The sequence below is a fragment of the Schistocerca nitens genome, chromosome 3 (genome assembly GCF_023898315.1).
Source record: "Schistocerca nitens isolate TAMUIC-IGC-003100 chromosome 3, iqSchNite1.1, whole genome shotgun sequence".
NCBI classification, from domain to species: Eukaryota; Metazoa; Arthropoda; class Insecta; order Orthoptera; family Acrididae; genus Schistocerca; species Schistocerca nitens.
The window spans coordinates 476,895,336-476,916,924 of NC_064616.1; the positions used below are offsets into that span (position 1 = coordinate 476,895,336).

At 44.5% G+C, this 21,589-nt stretch overlaps 1 protein-coding gene across 2 annotated transcripts in view; it reads right to left on the reverse strand.

Moving 5' to 3' along the window:
* Positions 1–21,589, reverse strand: part of LOC126248403 (amidophosphoribosyltransferase-like) — a 286,462-nt gene that overhangs the window by 117,088 nt on the left and 147,785 nt on the right. Inside the window, exon 1 of one of the 2 annotated variants that reach the window (XM_049949353.1) lies at positions 4,071–4,147. The exons of the other annotated variant lie outside the window; for it this stretch is intronic. Within the exon in view, the coding sequence (XP_049805310.1) occupies positions 4,071–4,091 (21 nt within the window). The 5' untranslated portion in view covers positions 4,092–4,147. Of the gene's footprint in view, positions 1–4,070; positions 4,148–21,589 lie in introns of those variants that run through there. 2 annotated transcript variants of the gene reach the window in all.

Below are 21,589 nucleotides of genomic sequence, written 5' to 3' on the forward strand. Positions count from 1 at the left end.
AACCAACACGGATTCAGAAAATATCGTTCTTGTGCGACACAGCTAGCTCTTTATTCTCATGAAGTAATGAGTGCTGTCGACAAGGGATCTCAGATCGATTCCATATTCCTAGATTTCCAGAAAGCTTTTGATACCGTTACTCACAAGCGACTATTAATCAAATTGCGTGCATATGAAGTATCGTCTCAGTTGTGTGACTGGATTCGTGAGAGGTCACAGTTCGTAGTGACAGACGGTAAATCATCGAGTAGAATAGAAGTGATACCTGGCGTTCCGCAAGGTACTGTCATAGATCCTCTGCTGTTCGTGATTTACATAAATGATCTAGGTGATAATCTCAGCAGCCCCCTTAGATTGTTTGCAGATGATGCTGTAATTTACCGTCTAGTAAAATCATCAGACGATCAATTCCAATTACAAAATGATCTAGGAGAATTTCTATATGGTGCAAAAAGTGACATTTGGCACTAAACAAAGAAAAGTGCGAGGTCATCCACATTGATACTAAAAGAAATCCGATAAATTTTGGGTATACGATAAATCGCACAAATCTAAGGGCTGTCAATTCGACTAAATACCTAGGAATTACAATTACGAGCAACTTAAATTGGAAAGACCACATAGATAATATTGTGGGGAAGGCGAAACAAAGACTGCGCTTTATTGGCGGAACACTTAGAAGATACGACAAACCCACTAAAGAGACAGCCTACATTACACTTGTCCGTCCTCTGCTGGAATATTGCTGCGCGGTGTGGGATCCTTACTAGGTAGGATTGACGGAGGACATCGAAAAAGTGCAAAGAAGGCCAGCTCGTTTAGTGTTATCGCGCAATAGGGGTGAGAGTGTCACTGATATGATACGCGAGTTGGGGTGGCAGTCACTGAAACGAAGGCGGTTTTCTTTGCGGCGAGATCTGTTTACGAAATTTCAATCACCAACTTTATCTTCCGATTGCGAAAATATTTTTTTGACACCCACCTACGTAGGGAGCAATGATCATAATAAAATAAGAGAAATCAGAGCTCGAACAGAAAGATTTAGGTGTTCCTTTTTCCCACGCGCCATTCGAGAGTGGAATGGTAGAGAAGTAGTATGCAAATGGTTCGATGAACCCCTCTGCCAGGCAATTAAGTATGAATTGCAGAGTAACGATGTAGATTTAGATGTAGAATCAGAACTGTCGTGTATAAAACAGGCCCGTTTTAAGTGAAGCTAGTTTTTCACTCGTCGCAATGTTTATGACGTCATATCTCTTGAACAGTATGTCATACAATGATATAGTTTTGCAGGTACATTCAGTGGTATATGTGGATACCGTCTGCAAAAAGAGCTGCGAACAGAATTAGTAGTAAAGCAGTAAAATTACTTCACGAATAGTGAAAAACGTAGTAAGCGATAAACGTTTTTCGTTTCAATATTTTGTGGGGGTTTCAGCAAGATGTTTCGAAAAGGTTTGAAATTATGGGTAAGCTTTGTTGGAAGTCTCTGAGTGCTCCCATTCTCAAATACTGGATGAATATAGTCTGGGTAATTTGTGCGGCATGCTTTACGTTGCCTCAAGCCATACACAGTTTCTAGCTGTAATACCTGAGTTTTTGTGTTAAACCTTTAACGAAAGATTATACCTATTAATGAGTAGATTATGACACCATTTAAAAAAATTTAAATTCGGTCAGTAATTATGTGAAATACTGAAAATCTAATTTTTGTTGCTGTTAGACAAGCAGACTACAACTGGGATCGGGTGACTTTAAGAGTTTAGTAATATATATGACTGATATTGCTTTCTAACAGGTGACGTAAAAGCTGATGGCGTTAACACAATCCGAACGCATTGAGATCGTCCAGATATCAGCAGAGAGGAGCATCCCTCTTATCACAGCGGATTTCAACGAACGTCACGCAGGTAGCCCACTCATTACTCACAGCGCGGTGGTGCAACTGACATCGAAATTCCGTGAAACTGGCTCTGTCGTAGACGAACAGAAAGCTGGAGCATCTGAAATGGCTAAGGATGAAGCAACATCGACCGCTATTCTGGCATCGTACAAGAATCCGGAGAGCAGCACTCGTCGCATCTCGGAGGAATCGGTGGTCAGGGAGCGGACTGTTAATGCTCGTGCTCGCATTTCGGTACATGCGTTGGTTGAAGTCCACGAGGACTAGGTGAAGCGGTTAAAAACCTTACAACGCATCAAGCACATCATGTAGCCTTTTTGTTTTCACCAGAAATAGCCTCGTTCTGCGCAAAATGTGACGTAACTCGAAAATGTATGAAGCTGCGCTGCAATGAAAGAAACAATTTTTTTCTCGTGTAAATATTTATCTGTTTGATATGTCACATAACCTCCATTCCATTTGAAAATAACAAGTTACATCCATAATGCCGGTTGCACTAAATTGATTCGATGACGGTAAAAGCCGCACAGATTTTTCTCCTCTCCCGACTCGATTCACCAGACTTTAAATTTCTATTTCTGTTTTTGTGTTTTGAAGGTGGTTCCACATCTATGGTGCTATGTCTGGGAAATAGCCCACCAACATAACAGTACAGCGCCACGGGTTGCCTACACACGCGATTGCAGGGGCAACGACAACAAGAGTCCAGATGCGAGTCCGTACAACACCGGGCGCGTTATTAAGGGTAATGTAGGAAGCCGCCACTGCGACTCAGAGCGCTCGCATCACTGGCAGCAGCATCGCTACTACGACTTGTTTCCTTTCGCCGTATCACACAGCCGCAAACAGTCCGCGACCAACCCATCCGCCAGCCGCTGTTTAAGCCAGCCCGTATCCGGCACTTACAAGCCAACTCGCCAACCGGAGTACGCCACTTCCGGAACTACGTGGAACCAGTCTTGCTTCTTGCTATGCTGAGACTTGGCCCCTCTATGTTCGGCCTCCCGGAGTTTGGTATTCGACTTCGTATTGTGACTCGTCTCACCTTGCTCCTTAAGATAAATACGAGGGTTATCCAGAAAATAAGTTCCGATTGGTCGCGAAATGGAAACCACTGGGAAAATCCGGTAAAGCTTTGCACAGATGTGTTGGGCAGTGTCTGTAGTATGCCCGTCGATCGTGTCGCGTCGCTCTTTTCAGTTTTTAGTGAACAGTGAGCACGTAAAGATGCATAGGGGATAGCGTCTCCTGCCAAGTATGAGGGCCTGGTTAGAGATTTCGCCTGTATCATGCAGTCCACATAAAACAACTGTCGAGGATGCCAATTCTCGGCCGCACACTGCAGGGGCAATGAAGACGCTACTGCAGCGTTTCCGATGAGAAGTGTTTGATCACCCACAATACAGTCCGCAATTGGCTCTCCCCGAGTCTCATCTCTGCTCACAAGAACCGCTCGCTATGAAGACAAAATTTTTCCACAGGCAACGAGCTGCAGATCAGTGCAGATTAACTGGCCGAAAGCACAGGCAGCTGCTTTCTATGACGAGGAAATCGGAAAGATGATACAACACTACGACAAAACTCGAATTTGGAGCGGCGACTATGTAGAGAAGTAGGTGGAAGGTGTACCTAACAGTTGCAAATAAAACATTTCTGGTTTTCACGGTGGTTTCCATTTTGCGACCGATCGGAACTTACTTTCTGGACAACCCTCATATCAGACAGCGAACCAGACATTCTAGGCGAACGCTCTAGCCCTCGCTAATCTTACCAAAAGTATTAACCTTACTCAGTTACTTTAACAGCTAAACAATTTTATATTCTTGTTCATTAAAGCTTCAGGACGGGGAAGAGTGAATTTATGTTGTTATTAATAAACCTATTGTTCGTTGTCTACCTGAGTGTAAGTTTTCCCGCACCGAGCCCGATGTGGGCCACTTAATTTCCGCTTTCCTGTACTGCAAAACAGTACACAATATGTGCACAGTGGAGCTGGTGAGTGTTTCGACCTCATGACTACTTCCTACCATATTTAATATATACTTCACAAAAATACAAATAAATTTGTTGTAATGGTATACTACGGCTAGATTTCTTTTTCCTGTTTGATAAAATCTAGTCGCCTTATTTAAGAATTAATAATCAAATTCTCCCAGCACTGTCTCACTTGCAGTACGTAGCGATGCATTCAGGTTTGGTTGTCAGCTTCCCTGTGCATTAGAGGCGACCTGCGTACTCACAGCGTGTTTTCTCCGCGTTGCAGTCAGCACTCACCTGAAATAGGAAAACACACATTATTTATCTCAAAGTGAAGTCTGGATGTTCTTATCTGCATTAAACAAGATACTATAGTGAGTTCACAAAAGTCAAGGGATAACGATATGCACATATACAGATGGCGTTAGTATCGCGTACAAGGTATAATAGTGCAATGCAATGGAGGAGCTATCTTTCGTACGCAAGTAATTCATGTGAAAAGGCTTCTGCACGAGGGGAATTAACAGACTGAGCGCGGAATGGTAGTTGGGAGCTAGACGAATGGGACTTTCCATTTCGGAAATCGTTAGAGAATTCAATATTCCGACATCCACAGTATCAAGTGTGTGCCTAGAATACCAAATTTCAGGCATTACCTCTCACCACGGACAACACAGTGGCCGATGGCCTTGACGCAACGACCGAGAGCAGCGACGTTCGCGTAGAGCTGTCAGTGCTGACAGACAAGCAACGCTACGTGAAATCACCGTAGAAATCAATCTGGGACGTACGACGAACGTATTCGTTAGAACAGTGCGGCAAAATATGGCGTCAATGAGCTGACAGCAGACGACCGACTTGAGTGCGTTTGCTAAAAGCACGACATCGCCTGCAAAGCCTCTCCTAGCTTTGTTACCAAATCGGTTGGACCTTAGACGACTTAAAACCGTGGCCTGGTCAGACGGGTCCTGATTTCAGCGAACATTTATGGGTCATAATCGAGAGATCAGTTCGTGCACAAAATCCTGCACCGGTAACACTTTCGCAATCACGGACGGCTATAGGGGCAGGGGCAGCATGGCTCACTATTTCTGCAGGGGATTTGCAACGACTTGCTGAGTCAATGCCACGTCGAGCTGCTGCACTACGCCGGGCAAAAGAACGCCCGACGTAATATTAGGAGGTATCCCATGACTCTTAACTCCAGTCTATGCCGCCAATGTTTATTGCAGTTGTAGAAACTGCGAATATTCGCCAGTCCCCTACGTACTTCTCCCTATAGATCGAGCAGATACAATAGCGAAACAGCAGCTGGCACAGAAGTACACAAAGAGTCGTACTGTCCATACAATATTCATAAATGGAAAGGGGAGAAACGTTAGTAACCGAAATAATAAGAACTGCCATCTAGCACTTGTCAGAGATTCGCAAAGTACAGATGTAGGTTATGTGCGTGACTTGAACCTTGCTCTGTGACTTATGGACGACGATTGAGTGCTGATGGACTAGGATGACTCCCCGTAGCGTTTGATGTCTCCTTAAGTCCACACCGCGATTTTACTTGCTAGGTGGAAACAACTTTTTCCATCGTACCACAGTCGAGTAGGTGAACGCGAGGCAAACAATTTGACGTAGAACACTTGCGGCTTATGAAGCCAGGAAATAACGTAAAAGTGGCCCGGAAAAGTTACCTGTTACATCGCGTGTGCGCCGTATGGTATTTTCAGAACCCTTTCGCTCTCCATAGTCGGCTTTTTCGTTAACATTATTAAATTTCCCGAGAGTGTAATAAAAGAATAAGACTTTTGTGAACGTTATGGCCGGCCGTTGTGACCGAGAGGTTCTAGGCGCTACAGCCTGGAACCGCGCGACTGCTGCGTCGCAGGTTCGAATCCTGCCTCGGGCATGGATGTGTGTGATGTCCTTAAGTTAGTTAGGTTTAAGTAGTTCTAAGTTCTAGGGGCTGATGACCTCAGAAGTTAAGTCCCATAGTGCTCAGAGCCATTTGAACCATTTTTTGAACGTTATGCAAAAACCAATTATATTAATAATTCGATCTACACTTAATCCTTACAAGCACAGCAGCTTCGTAGTAAGAAGGCCAGGCAAACTAAACGATTTAATTGTTAGTTTTATGCGGTTAAATTTCACAGTTTTGAGGTGCAACTGAATAAACGTCGATATTACATTCTGTAAGTGCAAAAACAAGGGATTTTCAACATTCCAGGACGACTTTAGCTAAAATAACGCGCGAAATGCTTGCGCTGTAGCTTAGGTGGCTTTTGCAGGTCAATTTGAGATTATTCTCCGGCTTCACAGACCGTACGCATCCTATACCAGTTTGTTCATCTCGACTTTACCTGCACGAATGTGAAATGTTGTCAACAGCTATTGTTTGCACCCTATATAGTTCCTTTGATAAGACGACGATGTATCCCTCTAGAGCATTTGCCACATCCGCTAACTTCACGAACAGCAGCGAGCAAGGCCGTATTTAAGCGCAGGCTACGTAGTCTTTAGCCTATGGCCCGCTTCACGAAAATGTAAAATATAAAGCATTTTAATTTTAATGCCGTCATGGACTTCGCATAGACTTATTGCTCTGAGTTTTTCAGTGGACAGCTGATACAAATTAAGTCACAGTCATCTCGCAAACCCCGCGCACTCTCGCATCGAACTCCCTGTGGCGCCCAATCAAGCGCGTGGCCCTTAACTTGGCGAACCTAGGAAGACTTAAAGACTGGGTAACGAAATTTCTGAAAAAAAAAATTCTTCCACGCATTTTTTCCATCCAAACCAGGACCCATAAAACTTGGCTTTTCCATAATATCGAGATCTAAGAATGTACCTATCACTTAGCTTTAACAGCAACTGAAAATGACTTTTGCATGGACATAATTGGTGCTGAATACCTTATGGAATCAATTATGTTTTTTAATCCTATCGATTCAAATCAGAAACTATATCTTAAAATCTTATAAATTAATTGCCAAACTTTAAATGCTGCAGTATAGGCTTTTAATTAAAAAAGTCTTTCTAAAATAAATTTTTGCGGCTTAGTTATCACAAAGTTTTCCCCACCAGTGCCCACACCACACAATCTGCCTAAAGGGATATAGCTCCTGCCTACGGCCCTTGCTGCATGCAGAGACACGAAAGACGTACACTAATCTTATCAAACGGATCAGGACACTCATTAGTGGACATTACTACGGGGTATGACAACCTTTCGCCTTTATGACGGCTTGAACTCTGCTAGAGACACTTTCAATGAGATGTCTGAATGTCTCTGGAGCAATGGAGCCGAAACCTGAGAAGGTACTGATGTTCGACGCTGGGATCTGAATCGAAGTCCACGTTCCGACACATCCTGCAGTTTTTCCATTGGTTTCAGGTTGGGACTGTGGGCAGGACGGGCCATTTCCGAAATGTTATTGTCCACAAACCTTTGTCTCACAGACGTTCCCTTAGGACAGGGTGCACTGTCACTCTGATACAATAAATCATCGTCTCCGAACTATTACTCTACTGTACGCAGTACACAATGCTGTAAAATGTGTTAAAATCCTTCCGCATTTAGCGTTTTCCAAGCGCAACCCGTACCGTAACACCACCTCTGCGTTCTTCACCGCTGGCACCACACGTGAAAAGTAGCGTTTTCCACACATTCTTCAAACCGAAACGCTTCCATCGTATTGCCGCAGGGTATAGTGTGATTTATTGGTCCGAATCACTCGTTTCCAATCATCCACTGTCCAATGGCGTCGTTCTTCACACCACCTCAAGCCTCGCTTAGCACTGACTACGGAAATGTGCGGGTTATTAGGAGCTGCTCAACCAGTGTTGCCCATTCTTTTTAACTCTCTACGCGGTCATTGTGCCAGCTAGACTGCTGGTAGCACTTTGGAACTCACGAATGATTCCTTTTGCTGATCTCATGCGATATTTTGAAGTACTCTCCTACCCTGATGACATCCAATGACACGTCCACGTTCGCAATCCTTGAGCTCTCCTGCTGTTACTGCTTCTGTGCTGACGGCACAATACACCCTGCCTGCTTTCATAGTGGCTTATCCACAACTATTTACATCTAGTGGTCACTTCCACAATACATAAGGGTGTCGGGATACTTTTGATCAGACAGTCCACATCTACATCGACACTCCGCAAGCCACCATACGGTGCGTGGCGGAGGGTACCCTGTACCACTATTATCATTTCCTCTCCTGTTCAACTCGCAAATAGAGCGACGAAAAGCGACTGAATATATGCCTCCCTATGAGCCCTAATTTCTAGTATCGTATCTTATTCATCCTTACGCACAAACTGTGTTGGTGACAGTAGAATCGCTTGGCAGTCAGCTTCAAATTTCGGTTCTCTAAATTTTCTTAATAGTGTTTCTCGAACAGAACGTCGCCTTCCCTCCAGGGATTCCCATTCCAGTTCCCGAGACAACTCTACAACCCTTACGTGTTGTTCTAACTAACTGGTAACAAATCTAGCAGCCCGCCTCTGAATTGCTTCGACGTCTTCCTTCAATTCGACCTGGTACGGATCCCAAACACTCGAGCAGTACTCAAGAATAGGTCGCACCAGCGTCCTATATGGGGTCTCCTTCACAGATGAACAACTCTTTCCTAAAATTCTCCCAATAACCTGAAGTCGACCATTCGCCTCCCTATCACAGTTCTTACATGCTCGTTCCATTTCATATCGCTTTGCAGCATTACGCCCAAATATTTAAACAATTTGACTCTGTCACGCAGGACACTGGCAATATTGTATCCGAACACTAAAGGTTTGTTCTTCCGCAATGACTTACATTTTTCGACATTTAGAGTTACCTGCCATTGATCACACCAACTAGAAATTTTCTCTAAGTCCTCTTGTATCCACCACAGCACCATCAGCAAATAATCGTAGATTGCTGCGCACCCTGTCTGCCAAGTCATTTATGTATACACAGAACAACAGCGGTTCTATCACAGTTTCCTGGGGTAAATAAAATAAATGTCGTGTGACGAGGGCCTCCCGTCGGGTAGACCGCTCGCCGGGTGCAGCTTTCGATTTGACGCCACTTCGGCGACTTGCGCGTCGGTGGGGATGAAACGGTGACGATTAGGACAACACAACACCCAGTCCCTGAGCGGAGAAAATCTCCGACCCAGTCGGGAATCGAACCCGGGCCCTTAGGATTGAGCCGGCCGGAGTGGCCAAGCGGTTCTAGGCGCTACAGTCCGGAACCGCGCGACCGCTACGGTCGCGGGTTCGAATCCTGCCTCGGGCATGGATGTGTGTGATGTCCTTAGGTTAGTTAGGTTTAAGTAGTTCTAAGTTCTAGGGGACTGATGACCACAGCAGTTGAGTCCCATAGTGCTCAGAGCCATTTTTTTCCTCACTTATCCGAGGACCTATTCCATATGCTCGTACCTTCGTTAACAGCCTGCAATGGAGCACCGTGTCAAATGCTTTCCGGTAATCCTGAAATATGTAATCTACCTGTTGCCCTTCATCCACAGTTCGCAGTATTTCATGTGAGAAAAGGTCAAGGTGAGTATCACAAGCGTGTCTGAGACGCAGTGTTATCGCTGCAGGCTATTAAGATGCGATATACGCAAGTATTATTTTAGTTTACCCGTCTTAATCATACTACAAATTAAGAGTGTGTTTCAACAGAAGTGCTCCTCTTTATCAGTAATGCATCATCAGAGGTGACTGGAGTTTATTGCTCTCTATGATTATGCTTTACCAGTAAAGCGAAACATGTCTGGCGAAACCCAGGTATAATTTTCAGCAGGCTAAAGACAGGAAAATCAAAACAATAAAGTGAAATATGGCCATCCTAACAAAATTATTAGGATATACCGGTTTCGATTCTTGGTGATTATTTTTCTCAGGTAACACCATTGTCAGTTGAATTCTGTTGAGCGCCAATGCGTCTCCTGAGCTGACTGTACCAAGCGGTTAGCTACATACTGCTCGTTACTTTCAGTTTTTAATCAATAACTGTATGTCACTATGATTTTCTACAGATTTAGATAACAATCCGAAAAATGGAAATTGCTGGTGCAACCGTGACGAATGCGGTATGGGGTTTCACACGGGTATGAATGAAGTGCTATTGTAAACAAATCACACGGCCAGCAACGTCCTGGTTCCCAATGTGTGCGCTGAGGGTTCAAATGTCAAGCTATGTTCATCCTGTGTCCGCCTGTCGTTTCCTCGGCTCCTCGTATATGGTATAGGAACACAGATATTTGAGTTGCGTTACAGTGTCACTGCAAACGCAGGTGTTACTGTCGGCAACATCGTTACTTTATGTTATTGTAATGGAACGCATTTGAGCACTTTTCCTTCACATAGGCGATCGCCACAACACGTAGCGATAGATACAAAATATGTACTTAGGTATTTTAATTAATTCGTTGGTTTCCAGAAATACACTCTTCCATTGCCATGCCACGGGTTGACACATGAAGACGTAGGACAATCACTGAGAGACACAAAAAATGAACAAAGCTAAATAAAATTTTTTCCATTGTGGATTCTCTCCCCACTCAATGCTTACTTGTTTCGTTTTTATATTTTTCCACAGCTGCACGATCCCTATAATGCTCCAAGCATTCATTAAATGTGTACCATCTGATGATGAATCGGTAGCCGATTTTTACAAGTCACGGTAAATAAAAATTGAAGAAACACAAAATGCGACTAATTGCAGTTATTTCTGGCAACCTTTAAGAAAACTAAATATTTTTGTTGACGACATATCCACAACTAAATACAAAGACGATAAAGCAGTCAGGTTAGAAAACTCCCAGTAGCTCCAGTGAAGTCCAGTGAAGGTACATCACGTGTGATATCACTAACACGAAAGACAAACGAACAGTATAAAACATATAATCAAAGATGAGCAAACATGACGATACGACCATCCCAACAGCTAAAGCTATCATGACTACATGAATAAACGCAGATTAGTCGTACAACCAAAAACAAAGTAAAGAAAACATAAATACGAATATTTGAACACAGGGTATTGCATTCGCTAAAGAGCCAGCCACGAGAAAACTAATCCACCTGGATTGCATCATATATGAGACAAGCGAAATACCCTCACATCTGAAGAAGAATGAAGTAAGTCCAATTCCGAATAAAGCAGGTGCTGACAGGTGTGAATATTACCTGACTATCAGTTTAATAAGCCATGGTTGCAATATACTAACATGAATTAATTAAGGAAGAATGGAAAAACAATTTGAAAACGGCCACTTGGAGGATCAGTTTGGTTTTCGGAGAAATGCAGGAACATTCGTAGGGAGCCTAAACAGAATTAATTGTGGAAACTGCCGCGCTCAGTAGCCGTGCTGTCTAAGGCGGCTTGTCGCGGTTCGGCCGGCTCCCCCCGTCGGGGGTTCGAGTCCTCCCTCGGGCATGGGTGTATGTGTCGTCCTTAGCGTGAGTTAGTTTAAATTACATTAATTAGTGTGTAAGCCTAGGGACCGATGACCTCAGCTGTTTGGTCCCATAGAACCTTACCACAAATTTCAAATTTTTTGTGACATTGGTCAGATGAAAGGAACATTAACACCCGGTTTAAAGAGCACGCGACGAGAAGTGATAGTAACCGATTCACTTTTCCTGACATTTAGAGGTCTCCAAGCACAAAGTACTCAGTGCATCTCAAATATTTATAAATAACTTGTCTGGTTATTCCAACAATTGAGGAAAGGGTGTACAGCAGACTTTCGTTAGTCTGTAAACAGAGCTCTATGAGAGTGTTAAGGGTCACCAGGAATAACGAACGTTATTCCATGATACGAATAATTAAGAGTGTTATACATTTGACAATGATGCTTGCTTATATTTGACTGTGCCTATGGGCAGATTACCATTACACGTATGTGAAAAAATGCGAAGTAATTATTTGTTTTTCTTGTTTACAGAACTTGACAATGGATTCATGCCTTCTTCAACTGTGTTTGTAAATTTAAAAAAACACACATCCGTATCACTGTCGCGTCATTTTCTCCGTACTGCGTGCCTATAACATACAGAATAATATCCGATTACAGAATTAGTGGCGAATATCAAGTGCACGCCGGCCGCGTAGGCCGTGCGGTTCTGGCGCTGCAGTCCGGAACCGCGGGACTGCTACGGTCGCAGGTTCGAATCCTGCCTCGGGCATGGGTGTGTGTGATGTCCTTAGGTTAGTTAGGTTTAAGTAGTTCTAAGTTCTAGGGGACTTATGACCTAAGATGTTGAGTCCCATAGTACTCAGAGCCATTTGAACCATCTAGTGCACGACATATCGATTACTTTAAATATTTAGGGGTGATACTCAGAAGCGATATGAAATTGGACTAACACATGAAATATGTAATAGGAAAAGCGACCAGAAGACTTACATCTGTTCGACGGGTTCTGCGAAAGTGCATTGCATCTCTAAATGAAATCGCATACGAAAGGCTACTGCGACCGTATCTAGGAGACTGTTCCAGCCGTTTCTAACCTTATCAGACTAAACGAATTCGGAGGTCAGCATAACCGATACTTAAGTCACTTCGAAGGAATACGAAATCCTCACGAAACCCTTAATTAGAAAACTGGTACAACATTTCTGCTAACACCGTGGTCTATCTCGCGTAGGGATCAAGTGAATAAGAGCGAGTAGGGGCGCGGGGTCACATGGAGTGGTATTTTCCCTTCAGTCAATACACAAGTGGATTAAGACAGAATACCTAAGTTTGGAAGAACTACCCTTGGTCACGCTCTGTACAGTGTCTTGCATAGTATACATGGTGAATCACCTAAAATTTGCACCACAAATTTTGTGAAAATGGAAAGTGCAACTGATGTGCAGTTTTAACAAAATGCGTTGGTAGTCAGGGGCTTGTAATTTTAGCCAATAAACAGATTGTAATAATACTCAGAAAGTATATTTTTGTGCTAATATACACTTCTTAAATGGAACAATACCTATTGACATTAACAGAAGTAGGGTAAATTAGAATGTCAGTGGTGTTCGTTGCAGGGTTCTAGTGCGAGACCTTTACGAGCTATCGTATTTCGAAAAGTTCCACACATCGACACCTGTTCGTGCCATTCAACCTGCATATTTGCTACGTACTATGTCGTCATGTTTGCTTCAGTGAGCTTGTGTGTTTCTTGAATGCACTGTGACTTGCTAATCAGTTTGTGTATGACTTCCAAGCAGTAGATCGTGTGTGGACGATGTAATTTACCAACGTAGGAAAAGCCGACACACTCATGGTGTATGGAGAGGTGCAGGAAGAATGCAGGTCGTTGTTGTACGGTGTATGAGGAAAGGTATCCCAGTAGACGTCAACCATCTCGGCATTATTTATTAACTTCTTCACCCAGTTACGTGAAAGTGGTAAACACCTAAAATATGTAAAAGAAGGAAACAAGTGACGACAGAAAAGGGGAAAAATTAATGTTGTTGTTGCTGTTGCAGTTGATCCGCACGTTAGCTCCCGCGCAACAGCACAGGGAGTGGCACGAGTCAGGCTGATGTCCTACGCATTCTCCACCGACATAGGTTCCAACACTATCACGTGTCTCTCCGTCAAGAGCTGCGTGGAAACGATTATGAGAATCGTGTTAACTACTGTAAATGGGCATTAAGGCAGGTTACCCCAGATGCTGAAGCGATATTTACCAATCACGGTCAAGTACACCTCCGAAACTTGCATTCCTGGTCCGCTGACGATCCCTGTTGGCTCCGTCAGGCGGAACGTCAGCGTCCACGGAGTGTGAACCTGTTGTGTGGGATAGTGATCTATCAGCTCATAGGCCTGAACGCGCGCGAGTATCGCAGCCTCCTAACGTACCATCTTCCCCGGATGGTAGTCGACGTTCCTCTGCAGATTAGGTGGAACCTGTGATACCATCATCATGGCTGTCCATCCCGTAGTGCAACAAGTCTAACAGCATGCCTTCACGAATTGTTTCCAAATCGTTAGATTGGACGCGGAAGAACTGTAGACGTTTTTCTGTGGGGAAAGCTGAAAGACGCTGTCTACAAGGACACACCAACTACACCGGATGATAGGCAACGACGTATTACTGCAGCCTGCCCGGACACTTCCGACGAAATGTTAACACGTGTGCAGCAGTCGTTCCATACCAGACTATAAGCGCGTATCGCCGCTGCCGGTGGTTATTTTGAACACTACCTGTGATCGTCAATTGTCTCCTTATTGGTCAGAATCCACGTAACTAGTCTATGCACTTGCACTGTTCTTTAGTGTGTGACACCACAGGCATTGTACAACTGTCGGCGTGGAAACTTTTCAGAATACGATATCTCGTAAACGACTCGCAGTAGAATCCTGCAACACCACTGATATTCTAATTTATCGTTCTTTTAGTTTGTTAATATCAATAAGCAATGTTCCATTTAAAAAGAAGGTTTTCGGAAAAAAATGCACTTTCGAAGTATTACTACACTCTACACTACTGGCCATTGAAATTGCTACACCACGAAGATGACGTGCTACAGACGCGAAATTTAACCGACAGGAAGAAGATGCTGTGACATGCAAATGATAAGCTTTTCAGAGCATTCACACAAGGTTGGCGCCGGTGGCGACAGCTACAACGTGCTGACACGAGGAAAGTTTCCAACCGATTTCTCATACACAAAAATCAGTTGACCGGCGCTGCCTGGTGAAACGTCGTTGTGATGCCTCGTGTAAGGAGGAGAAATGCGTACCATCACATTTCCGACTTTGATAAAGGTCGGATTGTAGCCTATCGCGATTGCCGTTTATCGTATCGCGACATTGCTGCTCGCGTTGGTGGAGATCCAATGACTGTTAGCAGAATATGGAATCGGTGGGTTCAGGAGGGTAATACGGAACGCCGTGCTGGATCCCAACGGCCTCGTATCACTATCAGTCGAGATGATAGGCATCTTATCCGCATGGCTGTAACGGATCGTGCAGCTACGTCTCGATCCCTGAGTCAACAGATGGGGACGTTTGCAAGACAACAACCATCTGCACGAACAGTTCGACGACGTTTGCAGCAGCATGAACTATCAGCTCGGAGACTATGGCTGCGGTTACCCTTGACGCTGCACCACAGACAGGAACGCCTGCGACCGTGTACTCAACGACGAACCTGAGTGCACGAATGGCAAAACGTCATTTTTTCGGATGAATCCAGTTTCTGTTTACAGCATCATGATGGTCGCATCCGTGTTTGGCGACATAGATGTGAACGCACATTGGAAGCTGTATTCGTCATCGCTGGCGTATCACCTGGCGTGATGGTATGGGATGCCACTGGTTACAGGTTTTGGTCACCTCTTGTTCGCATTGACGGCTCTTTGAACAGTGGACGTTACATTTCAGATGTGTTACGACCCGTGGCTCTACCCTTCATTCCATCCCTGCGAAACCCTACATTTCAGCAGGATAATGCACGACCGCATGTTGCAGGTCCTGTACGGGCCTTTCTGGATACAGAAAATGTTCGACTGCTGCCCTGGCCAGCACATTCTCCAGATCTCTCACCAATTGAAAACTTCTGGTCAATGGTGGCCGAGCAACTCGCTCGTCACAAGACGCCAGCCACTACTCTTGATGAACTGTGGTATCGTGTTGAGGCTGCATGAGCAGCTGTACCTGTACACGCTATCCAAGCTCTGTTTCACTCAATGCCCAGGCGTATCAAAGCCGTTATTACGGACAAAGGTGGTTGTTCTGGGTACTGATTTCTCAGGATCTATGCACCCAAACTGCGTGAAAATGTAATCACATGTCAGTCGTAGTATAATATATTTGTCCAATGAATACCCGTTTATCATCTGCATTTTTTCTTGGTGTAGCAATTTTAATGGCCAGTAGTGTATTATTGGCTAATAATACGAGCCCCTGACTACCAATCCGTTCTGTGAAAATCGCAAATCAATAGTCATTCCCATTTTCGCAATATATGCGGTGTAAGTTTCAGGTTATTCACCCTTTATGTGTGGAGGTAGTCTGAAAAGAGCGTCACTGGCGCGGCACGCAAATTGTGAAGCGTACGCGTCACGAGTGCTCGTAAATAGTGTTTTTGAATGTGCGCCGCTGCAAGAAACAGTCTCTCAGCTCAACGACAGATGGCCAACAGGGACGATATATTCTCAAGCCATCACACAGTTGGCAAGTGGCGAGGGACGCATGAAAACCGCACCACTGATCTTTGGCCCTTCGAATGCAATCGCCAGACTAACTTGAGTTTAGCTGCGCGGAAGAAAAAACAGATGCCGTGGGCCAAGGCCGCAATGCCGGGACAATAAGGCCCAACGCACGAGGACAAAAAACCCAGCCCCGCGATAACAGCCTAAGACGTGACGCGGCTGCCCTTTAACTTCTTTGCTCACGAAGAGTATTTAAATAGTCTTCCCGCTGCAGAACCAACATATGCTTCATGCACTCTCAGCTGTTTTAAAAATGTCAGTGTAGACGCCGGCCGAAGTGGCCGTGCGGTTAAAGGCGCTGCAGTCTGGAACCGCAAGACCGCTACGATCGCAGGTTCGAATCCTGCCTCGGGCATGGATGTTTGTGATGTCCTTAGGTTAGTTAGGTTTAACTAGTTCTAAGTTCTAGGGGACTAATGACCTCAGCAGTTGAGTCCCATAGTGCTCAGAGCCATTTGAACCATTTGAACCATCAGTGTAGACGTTCCCTTCACAGAATTATTTTGTTCCTAAGGGTTGACAATGATAACTGTGATTACTTAAATGTAAATAAAAAATTATTCTGTGCCAGTCACTTGTTAGTTGTGCCACAACGTGTTTCGATGTTTCATACTGTTATCTTCTCGCGATAATTACGTAGTTACATTCTTGGTATTAGTAAAGAGCACCGACGCCATTTCACAGCAGCAAACCAAGGGAAAAAGACTTATCTTTGGGTGATGTTTCTTTCTCCTTTTTCTTGAAAAGCTAAAACCAGAAATTATTCAAGAGTAACATCTAATTATGGAGAAAGTAGAACAAAACAGAAGCTGCATACGACTAATTGTTGTATGAGATCTTCTCTGTACATGTGATGTTAGAATGTTATACAAAGATTTTATATATTTCCACGTACATAATCACCCTGTAATTCACAATTAAGTACCTGGCAGGAGATTCATCGAACCACCTTCAAGCTATTTCTCTACCATTCAAATATCTAACAGCACGCGAGAAAAACGAAACTCAAATCTACGTATTATACATGTACCTATATCAATCACAGTACTGATACGTGGAATCGCTGGAGCTGGAGTATTTAACACCATAACTGTATACGACATACAACAGTGGTGTAAGGGAAGTAGAGACGAACAATTTTATACAGGGCACTTGTGTCTATCAATCAAGCCGGAAAATAATATCAAATTGAAACTTGAAACTTCCTGGCAGATTAAAACTTGTCTTTCGCGGGCAAGTGCTCTACCACCTGAGCTACCCAAGCACGACTCACGCTCCGTCTTCACAGCTTTACTTCCGCCAGTACCTCGTCTCCTACCGAGTTCGAGTCTCGGTCCGGCACACAGTTTTAATCTGCCAGGAAGTTTCATATCAGCGCACACTCCGCTGAAGATTGAATATCTCAGTCTGGAAATATCAAATTGACCGAAAGCGCACCGCGAGGTTTTCGATATCTTCTCGCTTTCTTACGCCACTGGCTTAGACAGCTATTTCGGTAACATTGTTAGTTTAAACTTTCCCATGAGGGTTATGAAAGAGAAAATACTTTGGTAAACGTTATATACCAACTGATTACGTTAACAATTCGGTCTAAACTTAACATTCAAAGTAGTTTCGTACTATGAAGGCTAGACAAACCAAACGATTTATTTGTTAATTTTATGCTGTTAGAGTTCACAAAATTTTGAGGTAAAATTTACACGAACGTGAATTTTACATTTTGTAAGCACAAGAAAAAGAAGTTTTTAATATACAAGCACGAATTTAGCCAAAACGTCCAGCTGTACGAGTGGCGGTCGAAAAGTTTCTAGCTCGAGATAGTTACCGTAATGTCTCGCACAAACACCACCACTTGCTTTAATGGTGACCCTTTTTGGGTATGCAAGTCAAATTTCACGGCTCCAGCATCGTTAGTTTTGCCGCTAGGATGCGTTGTATGACGTAGTGTAAGCAATTGGCGAATTTCGAGAGAATCAAGAACCGTGCTGTGATTGAATATCTCCATTTGAAGGGAATGACGCCCAAGGAAATTGCGGAGAACATACGGAATACACTTAAGGAAAGTGCTCCGTCTTATGCAACAGTGAAAAACGGGGTGTTCGCCTTCAAACGTGGAAGAACGAGTGTGGAAGATGCGCCTAAGAGCGGAAGGCCTGTCGCCGTTGCCACTGGTGAAACAGTGACTGCAATTCATACAGTTTTGCAGGATCGTCGAACGGCGTACCAGCACATTGAAACCATATTTGGGATCTCCCATGGGCGTGCTCATGACATTGTTGTGGATATTTTGGGAATGTGGAGAGTTTCATCTTGGTAGGTCCTGAAATACTTGAATGCAGATCGGAGACGGGAGGGTTTGCAGTGTTGTGAAGAAATCGTCCACCAATTTCAAGCGGATGAAGACAGCTTTCTTGCAAGGTATGTGACAATGGACGAAATGTAGGTTCAACACTTTGATCCTGAGACAAAATAACGTCTTCTGGGATGCAGAAGGACTAATTATGGTGGATTACTTGTAATAGGGCTTAACGACCAATGCATTATACTATTGCACCCTCCTGCGCGGTTTTAGAGAAAAAGAGAAAAGGGTGCGGAAAATTGGCGGGCGGAGTTATTTGCATAGGACAACGCACCGGCGCACAAAGCCCTCACAACACTGGAAACACTGCGTCGACTGTGGGTTCGAATTGTTACGACTTCCGCCAGAGTGTCCAGATTTGGCTCCATCCTACTTTTTTCTTTTACCGAACCTCAAAGGACGACGGTTTGACAATGATGATGCTGTGAACGCTTGGTTGGATTCGAAATCGAAGACCTTTTATTTGAATGGTTTACAGAAGTTATCTGAGCTTGCCAGCAAGTGCAATAGTGTACACGGGTATTATTCAGAAAAATAAGTTTGTATTATGAAATTTCTGTCATTCTTTATTTGTTAGGCTAGAAACGTTCCGCCCCCCCCCCCTCCCATATCGGTGAGATATGAAAATTTGTGCCGGAAAAGGAGTAGATTCCATATTTCCCGCTTTACGGCAGCGGTCGCCTTAACCGCCATCCGAACACGCCTCCAGGACAGACCGACCCACCTTCCATACGTCACAATTCTCATCTCGTAAAGCTCGCTCCCGCACGCACGCACACACGCACACGCACACACACACACACACACACACACACACACACACACACACACACACACACATTGGATGTGATCGTCGCTTTAACCCGTCGAGGCACGTAATACTTATTGTATTATTGCACAATGCCTTTGTTGACAATTAACATTATGCAGTGTTCCTCCAGTCACGCGTTCATGTCTGAAAGAACACTGTATAACGTGAATTGTCAACGTAGGCATTGTAAAATATAATAATGACTAAATGCATCTGGCGTGCCGCTTGAATTTGCACGTGGAACGACCTGACTGACTAACTACAATGTTAATTAACTCGGAAATGGTGCAACGTATCTAATTTTTTTTTTCTTGACAATTATTTCTCAGCACAACCTATCCTGCAACGCCCTTACAATCTTTTCAGACTGTTTCTGACCATGCCGGAGATCCTTCGTGGTCAACGAGTTTACCTTCCCACTACGAAAGTCCCACAAAGCATTGGAAAGTGCTTTCCCGAGCGCGGCCGTGGAATTCAGCTTATGTACTTCCTTGTTTTTCTAAGCGAGTGTTACGGTTCAGTGAGCGGGAACTTGTTCATAGGAAGAGATGTCATAGCACAGGGTAGATCCATTAGCTTGCTGGAGGGGATGTCTGAAGTAGAAAATAAACTCTGTACCGTTTAACTGAAATAAATTCCAATTGTTTCCATGGACATTTGAGTGTGTGTGGCTCTGAGCACTATGGAACTTAACAGCTGAGGTCATCAGTCCCCTAGAACTTAGAACTACGTAAACCTAACTAACCTAAGGACATCACACACATCCATGCCCGAAGCAGGATTCGAACCTGCGACCGCAGCGGTCGCGCGGTTCCAGACTGTAGCGCCTGGAACCGCTCGGCCACTCCGGCCGGCCTGTGTGTGTGTGTGTGTGTGTGTGTGTGTGTGTGTGTGTGTCTTTTGACCTGTTGTACTGCGGCGGAGATCATAGGTGGAAGTTACGAGGGGCCAGCTGGAATACTAACTTATCAGTGTATATATTCCAGTCCAGTGGTCGAATCTCGGCATTTTCCTGAGAGTAGTTAGATGGCTACAGGGTTTCTAATTATTGACACTGGAGTACTGAGAAGTTTAACCCTGTCTAGCGAGTTAAAGTGAGGTTGGCGACACTGATTGATATTGATAGTATACATGTAGCACTGCAGAGAATTAACTCGGACCCAGCAATAAACGTTTCCGATTAAATCTGCAAATCAGTACGTGGAGCGATGCGTGTCGCGCGTCTCCAACAGTGCGTGGAATCTGTTCACGGCGCGACCGCAAATGTGGTTTAGTGCGACGCCACGGCAGGTCCGATGCACGGACGGGCGGAACGTTGCAGCACTGCAACGAATAGCAGCGGAGTCTCCATCCTCGCGTAAACTGCGAGCAGCAACACCGTCGAAACCGGCGCGTTACTTGCATAAATGCTACTAACTGTTTACGAATGTTTCCAGGATGGATTTTCACTCTGCAACGCAGTGTGCGCTGGTATGAAACTTCCTGGCAGATTAAAACTGTGTGCGGCACCGAGACTCGAATTCCAGACCTTTGCCTTTCGAGGGCAAGTGCTTTCCCAAATGAGCTACCCAAGCACGACTCACGAGCGTTCTCACAACTTGACTTCCGCCAGTTTCTAACCGCCAACTTTCCAAACTTCGCAGAAGTTCTCCTGGAAAAAAAGATATTGCGGAGACATGGCTTAGCAGCAGCCTGGGGCAGGTTTCCAGAACAGATTTTCACACTGCAGCCGAGTGTACGCCGATACGAAACTCCCTGGCAGATTAAAACTGTATGCCGGACCGAGACGCACACAGTTTTAATCTGCCAGGCAGTTTCATATGTGCGAATGGCTCCAAAATACCTTATGTCTCTGTAGGAGCCATTTTTTATGATCAAACTGGGTGGAGACAAAGAGACATTGTAAGTTACAGAAGCCTTGGTATTAACTGTTGGGACGTTCGCTCAAAAATGGTTCAAATGGCTCTGAGCACTATGGGACTTAACATCTGAGGTCATCAGTCCCCTAGAACATAGAACTACCTAAACCTAACTAACCTAAGGACCTCACACACATCCATGCCCGAGGCAGGATTCGAACCTGCGACCGTAGCGGTTGCGCAGTTCCAGAATGAAGCGCCTAGATCCGCTCGGCCACAGCGGCCGGCGAGATGTATTGTACATTAGTTAGTACCCGATAACCTGAGAAGTCTCTACAGTGAGAAGGAGCTGCCTGAACAGATTCATTTGCAGTGCACACCGGATCACGAGAGGCAACGAACGCGCAGACCAAGCTTCGAAAAAGACGCAGAAAATACTTTCGCCGAATCACTTCTTTCGTGCAGTGAA